General features: G+C 39.2%; 1 protein-coding gene across 1 annotated transcript in view; it reads left to right on the plus strand.

The window, feature by feature from the left end:
- LOC132535591 (zinc finger protein 709-like) overlaps positions 1-14,863 on the plus strand; it is a 42,608-nt gene that overhangs the window by 12,839 nt on the left and 14,906 nt on the right. The window contains exon 3 of the mRNA XM_060182166.1: positions 11,377-11,496. Coding sequence (XP_060038149.1) covers positions 11,482-11,496 — 15 coding nt within the window. The 5' untranslated portion in view covers positions 11,377-11,481. The remainder of the gene's footprint in view (positions 1-11,376; positions 11,497-14,863) is intronic.

A 14,863-nucleotide genomic window follows, 5' to 3' on the forward strand; every position in this document is an offset into this window, starting at 1 on the left:
GGTCCAGGGGTTTGAACCCAGGTCCTTGCACCACTCTAATGTGTGTGCTTAAACAGGTGTGCCACTGCCTGGCCCCAACATAAAAGAGTTTGTAACGCAAGCATGAGTATTTTTATATGACCACTGTGCTATCTCCCCAATTCATTGTAGGTCTATTTACATAGTTCTAGATACTATACAATAATCTAAAATTTCTCTTTTTTTTTCATTTCTTCTTTCCTTCCTTCCTTCCTTCCTTTCTTTCTTCTTCTTCTTTTTTTTTTTTTCCTTTATCTTTACCAGATCATTACTCAGCTCTGACTTTCAATGATGTGGGGTATTGAACCTGGGAGTCTGGAGCCTTAGGCATGAGAGCCACTTTGTATAACCATTATAGTGTATTTAATTCTTCCACTTCAGTGAGAAAACAATTTTTTTTTAAATACTGTATTTATTAGAAACAGAGAGAAATTGAGAGTGGGAGATGGGAGACAGAGGGGAAGACACAGAGACACCTGCAACCCAGCTTTACCACTAGTGAAACTTTTTTCCCTCCAAGTGGAAACCAGGGACTTGAACTTAGGTTCTTGTGCATTGTAATGCAACTGCATAAGCAGGAGCAACACTGCCTGACCCCCCCAGTGAGAAAATTTAATAAAATATCAAGTCAAATATAGAGATTATATCTTGATCCAGGTCATTTGAACTTTTTTTTAATATTTATTGATTTTCTCTTTTGTTGCTCTTGTTGTTTTTTAATGTTGTAATTGTTGTTATTAATGTCGTTGTTATATAGGACAGAGAGAAATGGAGAGAGGAGGAGAAGACAGATGGGGAGAGAAAGATAGACACCTGCAGACCTGCTTCACCGCCTGTGAAGTGACTCCCCTGCAGGTGGGGAGTCAGGGGCTTGAACCAGGATCCTTATACTGGTCCTTGCACTTTGCGCCAGGCCATTTGAACTTTATCTAAGAGTAGTGGAACCAATTAAGAAGCCATCAATATGGCAGGGGAGCCAGCATAGTGGTTATGCAAACATACTCTCAAGCCTGAGGTTCTGAGTTCCCAGGTTCAGTACCCAGCATCACCATAGGTTAGAGCTGAGCAGTGCTCTGATAAAAATTTAAAAATAGGGAGTCAGAGCACAAGGAGCGGCATAAGGATCCAGGTTCGAACCCCAGCTCCCCACCTTCAGGGGAGTCGCTTCACAGGTGGTGAAGCAGGTCTGCAGGTGTCTATCTTTCCTCCTCTCTGTCTTCCCCTCCTCTCTCCATTTCTCTCTGTTCTATCCAACAACGACAACAACAATAATAACTGCAACAATAAAACAACAGGGCAACAAAAGGGAATAGATAAATAAAATAAATATTAAAAAAAATAGGGAGTCAGATGGTAGTGCAGCGGCTTAAGTGCAGGTGACAGCGGCAAAGTGCAAGGATCCCGGCTGGAGCCCTCAGCTCCCCACTTGCAGGTAAGTCGCTTCACAGGCAGCGAAGCAGGTCTGCAGTTGTCTATCTTGCTCTCCCCTCTATGTCTTCCCCTCCTCCCCATTTCTCTGTTCTATTCAACAATGACAACATCAATAACAACAATAATAACTACAACAATAAAAAACAAGGGCCACAAAAGGGAATAAATAAATATTAAAAAATTAACATTGTTGTTAGATAGGAAACAGAAATGGAGAGAGGAGGGGGAGAGAAAGATAGACACCTGCAGACCTGCTTCACCGCTTGTGAAGTGACCCTCCTGCAGGGTAGGGAGCTGGGGGCTCGAACCAGGATTATTATGCTGGTCCTTGCACTTCACGACATGTGCGCTTAACCTGCTGCAATACCACCTGACCGCCTTTTTCTTCTTTTTAAAAATTTTTTATTTATAAAAAGGAAACATTAACAAAACCATAGGATAAGTGGGGTACAGCTTTGCACAATTCCCACCACCAGACCTCTATCCCATCCCTTCCCCTGTTAGCTTTCCTATTGGTTGTACTCTCTATTGAGAGAGGAGCTTACTTTTCTCCTCTTCTTTTTCTTTCCTCTACTCTGATTTGAAAAATATTGTCAGGGTTGGGTGATGGTGCACCTAGTTGAGTGTGCAAGGACCCGGGTTTGAGCCCCTGGTCCCCACCTGCAGGGGGAAAGCTTTGCAAGTGGTGAAGCTGTGCTGCAGGTGTCTCTTTGTCTCTCTCCCTCTCTACCACTCCCTCCCTCTCCATTTATGGCTGTCTATCCAATAAATAAAACCTAATAAAAAGAAAGAAACATATTGTTCTTTTTGCTGTTTTTTTTCTGTATTCACTTGCACTTATTTTTGATTTACCTTGTGGAAGAATTGTGAATCAATTTAAAAATAAAAAATAAAAAAATTTCTTTTTTATCTCTTCTTTTCTTTCCCACTCTCTCTAGAATGTATAGTTGATTTTTGTGATTGTCTGTTCTTGCTTTGTCTTTCTTATTGGATTTTTGTTCTTTTGTTTTTTGGAGTTGAAGTTTTGCTTGGCTAACTGGTTTTCATTGAGCTTCATTAATCTTTGCTTCTGTTGCTGTTGTTGTATTTTATGAGGTTTGTAATTTCATTTCTGAAGGGACTTTGGTTTGGTGTTCCTCACACAACACAATAGCTGAATGTCAATAGCTAGGACACAATACTACAAACATAAAAATAAAAAACAAAACACCAATTAAAGATAGTCATAGCTAACACAGTAAAATCAACTACTGCAATGAATCAGGACAGGAGCCCAGAAGAAATTCTAACTAAGCCAGAAGCAACTAAAAATGAGGAAAATATCCAAATATTAATTGGTGCATTAATCACAGGAGAACCTTTGTTTCTTTGTATTTCTGTAGTGTCTGTTGTGATATCTCCCCTTTGATTTACAATTCTATTTATTTGAGTCCTCTTTCTTTCTCTTTGTGAGTCTGGCTAATAGTTTGTCAATTTTGTTTACCCTTTCAAAGAACCAACATTTAGTTTCTTTTTTTTTTTTTAATTTTTTTTTTATTAAAGAAAGGATTAATTAACAAAACCATAGGGTAGGAGGCGTACAACTCCACACAATTCCCACCGCCCAATCTCCATATCCCACCCCCTCCCCCGATAGCTTTCCCATTCTCTATCCCTCTGGGAGCATGGACCCAGGGTCATTGAGGGTTGCAAAAGGTAGAAGGTCTGGCTTCTGTAATTGCTTCCTCGCTGAACATGGGCGTTGACTGGTCGGTCCATACTCCCAGTCTGCCTCTCTCTTTCCCTAGTAGGATGGGTCTCTGGGGAAGCTGAGCTCCAGGACACATTGGTGGGGTCTTCAATCCAGGGAAGTGTGGCCGGCATCCTGATGACACCTGGAACCTGGTGACTGAAAAGAGAGTTAACATACAAAGCCAAACAAATTGTTGAGCAATCATGGACCCAAAGCTTGGAAAAGTGGAGAGGAAGTATTAGGGAGGTACTCACTGCAAACTCTAGTATACTTCTGCTTTCTTACTTTGGTGCCATACTCCAAACTCAGTCAATTTCTGCTTTGCGTTTCTACTTTTTTTTTTTTTTTTTTTTATTACATGCATAACATTCCCCAGATTCACATTTAGCAATACAACCCCCACTATTTCATTCATCATTTTTCATGGACCTGTATTCTCCCCACCCACCCACCCACCCACTCCAGAGTCTTTTATTTTGGTGTAATACTCCAATTCCATTTCAGGTTCGACTTCTGTTTTCTTTTCTAATCTTGTTTTTCAACTTCGGCCTGAGAGTGAGATCATCCCATATTCATCCTTCTGTTTCTGACTTATTTCACTCAACATGATTTTTTCAAGGTCCATCCAAGATCGGCTGAAAACGGTGAAGTCACCATTTTTTACAGCTGAGTAGTATTCCATTGTGTATATATACCACAACTTGCTCAGCCACTCATCTGTTGTTGGACACCTGGGTTGCTTCCAGGTTTTGGCTATTACAAATTGTGCTGCCAAGAACATATGTGTACACAGATCTTTTTGGATGGATGTGTTGGGTTCCTTAGGATATATCCCCAGGAGGGGAATTGCAGGGTCATAGGGTAGGTCCATTTCTAGCCTTCTGAGAGTTCTCCAGACTGTTCTCCACAGAGGTTGGACCAATTGACATTCCCACCAGCAGTGCAGGAGGGTTCCTTTGACCCCACACCTTCTCCAGCATTTGCTGCTGTTACCTTTTCTGATGTGTGACATTCTCACAGGAGTGAAGTGATATCTCATTGTTGTCTTGATTTGCATTTCTCTGACAATCAGAGACTTGGAGCATTTTTTCATGTGTTTCTCGGCCTTTTGGATCTCTTCTGTGGTGAATATTCTGTCCAAGTCTTCCCCCAATTTTTGGATGGGGTTATTTGTTGTCTTGTTGTTGAGTCTGGTAAGCTCTTTATATATGTTGGTTATTAAACTCTTGTCTGATGTATGGCATGTAAAGATCTTCTCCCATTCTGTGAGGGGTCTCTTGATTTGGGTAGTGGTTTCCTTTGCTGTGAAGAAGCTTTTTAATTTGATGTAGTCCCATAGGTTTATACTTGCCTTAGTCTTCCTTGTAATTGGATTCGTTTCATTGAAAATGTCTTTAAAATTTATGCGGAAAAAAGTTCTTCCAATATTTTCCTCTAAGTATTTTATAGTTTCTGGTCTAACATCCAAGTCCTTGATCCACTTGGAATTTACTTTTGTATTTGGTGAAATACAGTGATTCAGCTTCATTCTTCTGCATGTTTCAACCCACTGTTTCCAACACCATTTGTTGAAGAGACTCTGCTTCCCCCATATAATAGTCTGGGCCCCTTTGTCAAAGATTAGATGTCCATAGGTGTGGGGCCTCATTTCTGGGCTCTCAATTCTATTCCACTGGTCAGTGTGTCTGTTCATGTTCCAGTACCAAGCAGTTTTGATGACAATGGCCCTATAATATAGTTTGAGATCTGGCAGTGTGATGCCTCCGGTTCTGTTCTTTTTTCTCAAGATTGTTTTGGCAATTCTAGGTCTTTTCTGGTTCCAGATAAACATTTGTAGCATTTGTTCTATTCTCCTAAAAAATGTGCTTGGGATCTTGATGGGGATAGCATTAAATTTGTAGATGGCTCTGGGTAATATATTCATTTTGATGATGTTAATTCTTCCAACCCATGAGCATGGAATATCTTTCCACTTCTTTGTGTCTTTTTCAATTTCTTTGAGTAGTGACTCATAATTTTCAGTATACAAGTCTTTCACTTCTTTGGTTAGGTTTATTCCTAGATATTTTATTGTTTTTGTTGCTATAGAAAAAGGAACTGATTTCTGGATTTCAATTTCTTCTAACTTAGTGTTTGCATAGAGGAATGCCACTGACTTTTGAATGTTAATTTTATAGCCTGACACATTACTGTATTGCCTGATGATTTCCAAAAGCTTCTTACTAGATTCCTTAGGTTTTTCCATGTATACTATCATGTCATCTGCAAATAAGGAGAGTTTGACTTCTTCTCTTCCAATCTGTATTCCTTTAATTCCTTGCTCCTGCCTGATTGCTATGGCAAGAACTTCCAACACTATGTTGAATAGTAATGGTGATAGTGGGCAGCCCTGTCTAGTACCTGATCTGAGGGGAAATGCTTCCAGTTTTTCACCATTGAGTATGATGTTGGCTGTAGGTTTGCTATATATAGACTCCACTATCTTCAGGAATTTTCCATCTATTCCTATTTTTTGTAGTGTTTTGATCATAAAGGGATGTTGTATTTTGTCAAAGGCTTTCTCTGCATCTATTGATATGACCATGTGGTTTTTGGTCTTGCTTTTGTTGATGTGGTGGATCACATTGATTGATTTACGTATATTAAACCAACCTTGCATGCCTGGGATAAAACCCACTTGGTCATGATGAACAATTTTTTTGATATACTGCTGTATCCGGTTGGCTAGAATTTTGTTCAATATTTTCGCATCTATGTTCATCAGAGATATTGGTCTGTAGTTTTCTTTTTTGGTTGTGTCCCTGTCTGCTTTTGGTATCAGGGTGATGTTGGCTTCATAGAAGCTGGAAGGGAGTATTCCAGTGTCTTCAATCTTCTGGAAGACTTTTAAAAGTAGAGGTATTAGTTCTTCTTTGAAAGTTTTGTAGAATTCATTTGTAAAACCATCTGGTCCAGGACTTTTATTTTTGGGAAGATTTTTGATAACTGTTTCAATTTCATTAGCTGTGATGGGCCTGTTCATGTTATCCACTTCCTCTTTACTTAGTTTTGGAAGTTGGTAGGTATCTAGGAAATCATTCATTTCTTCCAGGTTCTCTAGCTTGGTGGCATATAGTTGTTCATAGAAGCCTCGCATGATATGTTGAATTTCTGCAGTGTCTGTTGTGATATCTCCTCTTTCATTTACTATCCGATTTATTTGGGTCTTCTCCCTTTTTTGTTTTGTGAGTCTGGCTAAAGGTTTGTCGATTTTGTTTACTCTTTCGAAGAACCAACATTTACTTTCATTGATCTTTTGTATGGTTTTCCTATTCTCAATGTTATTTATTTCTGCCCTAACTTTAGTAATTTCTGTCCTTCTGGTTGCTTTAGGGTTCCTTTGTTGTTCTTCTTCTAGGTCTTTCAGATGTGCAATCAGGCTGTTTATTTGTGCCTTTTCTTGTTTCCTAATGTGTGCTTGTATAGCTATGAACTTCCCTCTTAGGACTGCTTTAGCTGTGTCCCAAATATTTTGATCAAAGAACCAACATTTAGTTTCATTGATCTTTTGTTTCTCTTATTTTTTTAAAAAATTTATTTCTTTATTGGGGAATTAATGTTTTACATTCAACAGTAAATACAATAGTTTGTACAAGCATAACATTCCCCAGTTTCCCATTTAACAGTACAACCCCCACTATGTCATTTATCATCCTTCATGGACCTGTATTCTCCCCACCCACCTACCCACCCCAGAGTCTTTTACTTGGGTGCAATATGCCAATTCCATTTCAGGTTTTACTTGTGTTTTCTTTTCTGATCTTGTTGTTCAACTTCTGTCTGAGAGTGAGATCATCCCATATTCATCCTTCTGTTTCTGACTTATTTCACTCAACATGATTTTTTCAAGGTCCATCCAAGATCGGCTGAAAATAGTGAAGTCACCATTTTTTACAGTTAAGTAGTATTCCATTGTGTATATATACCACAACTTGCTCAGCCACTCACTCATCTGTTGTTGGACACCTGAGTTGCTTCCAGGTTTTGGCTATTACAAATTGTGCTACCAAGAACATATGTGTACACAGATCTTTTTGGATGAATGCGTTGGGTTCCTTAGGATATATCCCCAGGAGAGGAATTGCAGGATCATAGGGTAGGTCCATTTCTAGCCTTCTGAGAGTTCTCCAGACTTTTCTCCACAGAGGCTGGACCAATTGACATTCCCACCAGCAGTGTAGGAGGGTTCCTTTGACCACACACCCTCTCCAGCATTTGCTGCTGTTACCTTTTCTGATGTATGACATTCTCACAGGAGTGAAGTGGTATCTCATTGTTGTCTTGATTTGCATTTCTCTGACAATCAGAGACTTGGAGCATTTTTTCATGTGTTTCTCGGCCTTTTTGACCTCTTCTGTGGTGAATATTCTGTCCAAGTCCTCCCCCCATTTTTGGATGGGGTTATTTGTTGTCTTGTTGTTGAGTCTGGCAAGCTCTTTATATATGTTGGTTATTAAACTCTTATCTGATGTATGGCATGTAAACATCTTCTCCCATTCTGTGAGGGGTCTCTTGGTTTGGGTAGTGGTTTCTTTTGCTGTGAAGAAGCTTTTTAATTTGATGTCGTCCCATAGGTTTATACTTGCCTTAGTCGTCTTTGTAATTGGATTCGTTTCATTGAAAATGTCTTTAAAATTTATGCAGAAAAGAGTTCTGCCAATATTTTCCTCTAAGTATTTTATAGTTTGTGGTCTAACATCCAAGTCCTTGATCCACTTGGAATTTACTTTTGTATTTGGTGAAATACAGTGATTCAGTTTCATTCTTCTGCATGTTTCAACCCATTGTTTCCAATACCACTTGTTGAAGAGACTCTGCTTTCCCCATGTAATAGTCTGGGCCCCTTTGTCAAAGATTAGATGTCCATAGGTGTGGGGCCTCATTTCTGGGCTCTCAATTCTATTCCACTGGTCAGTGTGTCTGTTCATGTTCCAGTACCAAGCAGTTTTGATGACAATGGCCCTATAATACAGTTTGAGATCTGGGAGTGTGATGCCTCCAGTTCTGTTCTTTTTTCTCAAGATTGTTTTGGCAATTCTAGGTCTTTTCTGGTTCCAGATAAACATTTGTAGCATTTGTTCTATTCTCCTAAAAAATGTGCTTGGGATCTTGATGGGGATAGCATTAAATTTGTAGATGGTTCTGGGTAATATGTTCATTTTGATGATGTTAATTCTTCCAACCCATGAGCATGGAATATCTTTCCACTTCTTTGTGTCTTTTTCAATTTCTTTGAGTAGTGACTCATAATTTTCAGTATACAAGTCTTTCATTTCTTTGGTTAGGTTTACTCCTAGATATTTTATTGTTTTAGTTGCTATAGTAAAAGGAATTGATTTCTTGATTTCAATCTCTTCTAACTTAGTGTTTGCATAGAGGAATGCCACTGACTTTCGAATGTTAATTTTGTAGCCTGACACCTTACTGTATTGCCTGATGATTTCCAAAAACTTCTTGCTGGATTTTTTACATTTTTCCATGTATACTATCATGTCATCTGCAAATAAGGACAGTTTGACTTCTTCTCTTTCAATCTGTATCCCTTTAATTCGTTGTTCCTGCCTGATTGCTATGGCAAGAACTTCCAACACTATGTTGAACAGTAATGGTGATAGTGGGCATCCCTTTCTAGTACCTGATCTGAGTGGAAATGCTTCCAGTTTTTCACCATTGAGTATGATGTTGGCTGTAGGTTTGCTATAAATAGACTCCACTATCTTGAGGAATTTTCCATCTATTCCCATTTTTTGTAGTGTTTTGATCATAAAGGGATGTTGTATTTTGTCAAAGGCTTTCTCTGCATCTATTGATATGACCATGTGGTTTTTGGTCTTGCTTTTGTTGATGTGGTGGATCACATTGATTGATTTACGTATATTAAACCAACCTTGCATGCCTGGGATAAACCCAACTTGGTCAAGATGAACGATCTTTTTAATAGACTGCTGTGTCCGGTTGGTTAGAATTTTGTTCAATATTTTAGTATCTATGTTCATCAGAGATACTTATCTATAATTTTCTCTTTTGGTTGTGTCCCTGTGTGCTTTTGGTATCAGAGTGATGTTGTGTTCATATAAGCTAGAAGGGAGCATTCTAGTGTCTTTAATCTTTTTAAAAATAGAGGTGTTAGTTCTTCTTTGAAGGTTTTGTGGAATTCATTTGTAAAACCAACTGGTCCAGGATTTTTATTTTGGGGGAGGTTTTTGATAACTGTTTCAATTACATTAGCTGTGATGGGCCTGTTCCTATTATCTAGTTCCTCTTTACTTAATTTTGGAAGTACATAGGTATCTAGGAAATCTTCTATTCCAGGTTCGTAGAAACCTTGCATGATATGTTGAATATCTGTAGTGACTGTTGTGATATCTCCTCTTTCATTTATGATCTGATTTATTTGGGTCTTCTCCTTTTTTTGCTTTGTGAATTTGGCTAAAAGTTTGTCGATTTTGTTCACTTTTTCAAAAAACCAACATTTACTTTCGTTGATCTTCTGTATGGGTTTCTTATTTTTAGTGTCATTTATTTCTGCCCTAACTTTAGTGATTTCTGTCCTTCTGGATGCTTTAGGGTTCCTTTGTGGTTCTTCTAGTTCTTTAAGATGTACAATCAGGTTGTTTTTATTGTGCTTTTTCTTGTTTCCTAATGTGTGCTTGTATGGCTGTGAACTTCCCTTTCAGTAGTGCCTTAGCTGTGTCCCAAATATCTTGATAGCCTGTGTCATAATTTTCATTGAACTCTCGGAACATTTTGATTTCTTCCTTTATTTCCTCTTTGACCCAGAAGTTGTTAAGAAGTGTACTGTTGAGCTTCCACATTTTGGGACTGTTACTAATCTTTTGTGATTGTGAAGTGTTAGTTGAATTCCACTGTGGTCTGAGAAGATGCTTGGGATGATTTCAATGCTCTTCAATTTTCTGATGCTGTCTTTGTGGCCTAACATAGGGTCTATCCTTGAGAATGACTCATGTGGACTTGAGTAAAATGTATATTCCAGTTTCTTGGGATGAATGACTCTGAAAATGTCCAATAGTTCTAGTTTATCTATTTCCTCATTTACCGCCCTCATTTCTTTGTTGATTTTCTGCCTGGATGATCTGTCAAGTTGAGAGAGTGGGGTATTGAAGTCCCCTACTATGACTGAGTTGCAGCTAATATATTGCTGTAGTTCTTTCAGTAGATGTTTGGCGTTTTTAGATGGCTTCTCATTGGGTTCATAGATGTTAATAATTGTTAAGTCCTCTTGATTTACTGATCCTCTGAGCATTAAGTAGTATTTAAAGTCTATTGTGTCAGATATGAGAATAGCATAGCTGTTCTGGCCCTTTTTTGTGGGCCATTGGCTTGTATGATAGTTTTCCATCCTTTCAGTTTAAGTCTGTGTTTGTTTTGTTGAGGTAGGTGGGTTTCCTGTAGACAGCATATTGTTGGGTTGTGTTTTCTGATCCATCTTCCTACTCTGTGTCTTTTAACAGGTGAATTCATACCATTGGCATTTATTGATATCAACGATTGAAGATATTTTAACATCATTCTTGTATATTTTAGAGTGTTCTGATATATGGCATATTTATCTGTGTATAGGAGACCTTTCAGATCTTCTTTCAGGGCAGGCTTGGTGATAGTTGATTCTTTCAACTGTAGCTTGTGTGAGAAGGCTTTTATGCCTCCATATAGTCTGAATAATATTCTAGCAGGTTACCGTAGTCTTGATTGAAAGACTTTCTCATTGAGCACTACATAGATATCTTGCCATTCTCTTCTGGTCTGTAGTGTTTATGTGGAGAAGTCTGCTCCCAAACTTACGGGTTCTCCTCTGTAGATGACTGTTTTTCTTTCTTTTTTTAAAAAATATTTACTTATTTTCCCTTTTGTTGCCCTTGTTGTTTTATTGTTGTTATTGATGTTGTTGTTGTTGGATAGGGCAGAGAGAAATGGAGAGAGGTGGGGAAGACAGAAATGGGGAAAGATAGACACCTGCAGCCCTGCTTCACCGCCTGTGAAGTGACTCCCCTGCAGGTGGGTAGCCAAGGACTTCAACTGGGATCCTTATGCTGGTTCTTGCAGTTTGTGCCATGTGCTACTGCCCGAATCCTTACTCTTCATATTGAAAGGCTAGGTTACTGGACCTTTTATGCATTGCAGTGTTTTTCTTGTAGGTGCAGTGCTGTCAAACAAAACGACTTTGCTGGTGGATTTAAATCATAGTCTCAAACTACTGTGATTTCCCTTCATTTTCTGCCCTGAATTAAGAGGAGGAAGAAATGGCAACTTCTCAGGTAAGTGAAATGCTCTACATCTGATTCTGTCTTTTTTCTTCTAAATCAGTTGTATTTAAATTTGTAAATGTCTTTTATTTTATGTTTATTTCAGTGCTTCTTATTTGCCTGCATCTTTATCTTTCCACCTACTCTTAAATATCTTATTGTTTCAGGTTTATCAATGGGACTCAGTGTCTGCACATTTTTTGCTGCTGTTATATACTACAGATACAGATATGGATAAATAATGAGTGAAAGAGGAGGGGAGGGAGAGAAAGTTAAGCAGAAATACCTGCAGCACTGTTACTCCATTTGTGAAACTTCTCCCTGCAGATGTTGGGGAGATGGGCCTTGAACCTGGAATCTCACAAATGTTGATATATGTGTGTGCCACCGTGAAGATCCTATTAAAGAATTTTTGAGTAGATATAGACAGATATCCAGTTTCAACCCCTGGCACCACATAGGGTCATCAAGAGGGAGACATCATGAGTAGTACGCTGGTTTCATTCCTCTGTCTTTATGTCATGCTCTATAGGGAATTAGTAAAATTATTCCACCAGGAGAAATGTTCATTAGAACATAATTTTTTATCCCCAAAGCCTTCTAGTCCTCTCTGCCCAGGCATTCTATGTGTGATGGATTCTTATCTTGAGGGCTGAGTGATAGTACACCCAGCTAATAAGCACACAAGTTGCCATGCACAGTGACCCAATTTCAAGCCCCATTCTTCACCTGCATGGGGAATACTTAACAAGCAGTAGAGCAAGTATAGTAGGAGTTTCTCTTTCTCCCTATCTGCCCCTTTCCCTCTCAACTTATCTGTCTTATTAAACTGAAAATAGGGAAAAATTGCTGCATAAAACCATAAATTTGTATAGCTGGCACTGATTCTCAGCAATAACCCTAATGGCAAGGGAAAAAAATTGAACTGTGGCATGCAACTCTTAAAATGCTTTACTTTTCAGTTTGAAGTAAGGCTATTAATTCAGTATCCTATTGAGGAAGGCATCTGTCCTGAGATATCATAGAGATAATAATCTGCTTAAATTCCATGTTGGTTTTCCATAATCTCTGTCTACAATAGAATGAAAATGAATAAATCTGTACATAATAATCCGTAATGACTGCTTTTTTTAAAGATTTTTTTTTGTTCTCATATGCTGACAGTCACTGATTGTGAACTGCCGCGGACCACTCAGTGGATGAGCAGCAGGAGGGTCAGGGGTCTTGAAGGCAACCTCCCAGGTGGGTCAGGAGTTGGCGAGGGAGAACAGATAGACACCACACTCTATTGGAGGGTGAATCTGGACTCGTTTTAATAGTGAAACTGCATTAGCTTTTATACTTTTTTCAGGTTACATTCAGGTTGCCTAAGCAACCAGCTCATAAAGAAGTAACAATAGTCTTGTGGCTTTGGCAAGCTACATGTTACTCCCCTATAACTGTAAAGAATGGGTACAATACTTTGTATCGTTCTGTTGCCAGGGGAGGTCATACCCAGAATTGTTTTAGACTTTTGCTGAGGGCTATCTCTACCATTAATCTTCTATGGGGGCATACAGAGCTTTGCCTAGTCGTGGACCACTGCTCATCTAGGTCTGGTACAGTTTAACTATTAATCTTTCTTTGTTTCAGTACGTCAACTTGTACCAGGGAGGCCTCAATCTCTGTATTGTTTCTGTGAGGGGCAAGTCATAACATGACTTGTTTTGTCCGTCTATGTTGACCCACCATCTCCACTTTCATAATGTAACTTTCAAATATGCTCCTGTGTAAGGGAGAGGGGGTGCTTCTGACTCTCCATTCCCACCAGGCACTGCTGCCAAAGCATTATTAATCAATTGTGACAGTATAATTGTTTGTAGCAATAACGGGGGTAGAATGTGTCGACCCATTCCCGTCCTTCTGCCCAGCTTCTTTGAAGTCTGAATGCAGGTCCAGAGGAGATGACTTTGTCAGTCTCTCTGGTGGTCGTGACAGGGTGGCGCAGTGAACATCATTTAATTTGAATATTTCTAGGTTGAGGAGAGTATTCATTTCTTTGTCCCCCTTTTGATATGGTTGTTCATTTACTCCACTGAATTCTGTGAGTGCATATATTTGTTATTAACCCTTTGTCTGATTTCTGACATGTAAATATGTTTTCTCATATGGTACTGTGTCTCTCTGTCTTGCTAATGACTTCTTTTTTAAAATTTTTTATTTAAGAAAGGATAAATTAAAAAAACCATAGGGTAGGAGGGGTACAACTCCACACAATTCCCACCACCCAATCTCCATAGCCCACCGCCTCCCATGATAGCTTTCCCACTCCCTATCTCTCTGGGAGCATGGACCCAGGGTCATTGTGGGTTGTAGAAGGTGTAAGGTCTGACTTCTGTAATTGGTTCCCCACTGAACATGGGCGTTGACTGGTCGGTCCATACTCCCAGTCTGCCTCTCTCTTTCCCTAGTATGGTGGGTCTCTGGGGAAGCGGAGCTCCAGGCCACATTGGTGGGGTCTTCAGTCCAGGAAACCCTGGCCGGCATCCTGATGATATCTGGAACCTGGTGACTGAAAAGAGAGTTAACATACAAAGCCAAACAAATTGTTGAGCAATCATGGACCCAACCTTGGAATAGTGGAGAAGAAGTGTTAGGGGGATACTCACTGCAAACTCTAGTGTACTTCTGCTTTCAGGTATATATTTTGCAGTAGTTTATGGATATGTGTGAACATATGCTCTCTCTCACAGAACCTGGTGTATATCTAGGTTTTGGGACTTTGTTAGAAAGTGAACCACCTGCGATTGAATTAGAGTATACTATGAAAGGAAAGGTCTCACCCGAGTAATGAAGCTGAAGGGTTGTCATTCCACACGTGAAGTCTCTGGACACAGTCTGAAGTAAAGCATGTTGAGGTGGCCATCGTTGCGTTGATTAGGCTGTGATCGGTAGATGGAGTATTATTTTATATGGATTGGGACAGGCATACGGGAAAGTGGGCCCTATCCAAGGTTTCCAGGACTAGGGGAAGTAGAGGCTCTATAGTGGAGATGTGAGGTTCCTGCTGTCTTAGGGTTCAAAAAGACAATGGATAGTTAATGTTATCATCACATTATTTGGTAATTGGGTTAACTTTGAAAAGTCCTTTTGTTATGGTTTGCTGTACAGTACCCAGTATCTTGTATATAGCTGTGCTATTGGTTGCTTCTGATCTACTTGGTCTAGGCTTTTGAGAGAGTCCGCTTATCAAATACACAGCCTATATATTAAAAAGATTCAGTCTGTTTTAAAAAACTTCGAGACATACAATTAATTTTCCTCCCTCTCATATTAATTAGTGATTTATATGACTACATTTTACTAGGAGTGTACATAAACACCATTCCCACCACCAAAA

The sequence above is a fragment of the Erinaceus europaeus genome, chromosome 23 (assembly GCF_950295315.1).
Source record: "Erinaceus europaeus chromosome 23, mEriEur2.1, whole genome shotgun sequence".
Classification (NCBI taxonomy): domain Eukaryota; kingdom Metazoa; phylum Chordata; class Mammalia; order Eulipotyphla; family Erinaceidae; genus Erinaceus; species Erinaceus europaeus.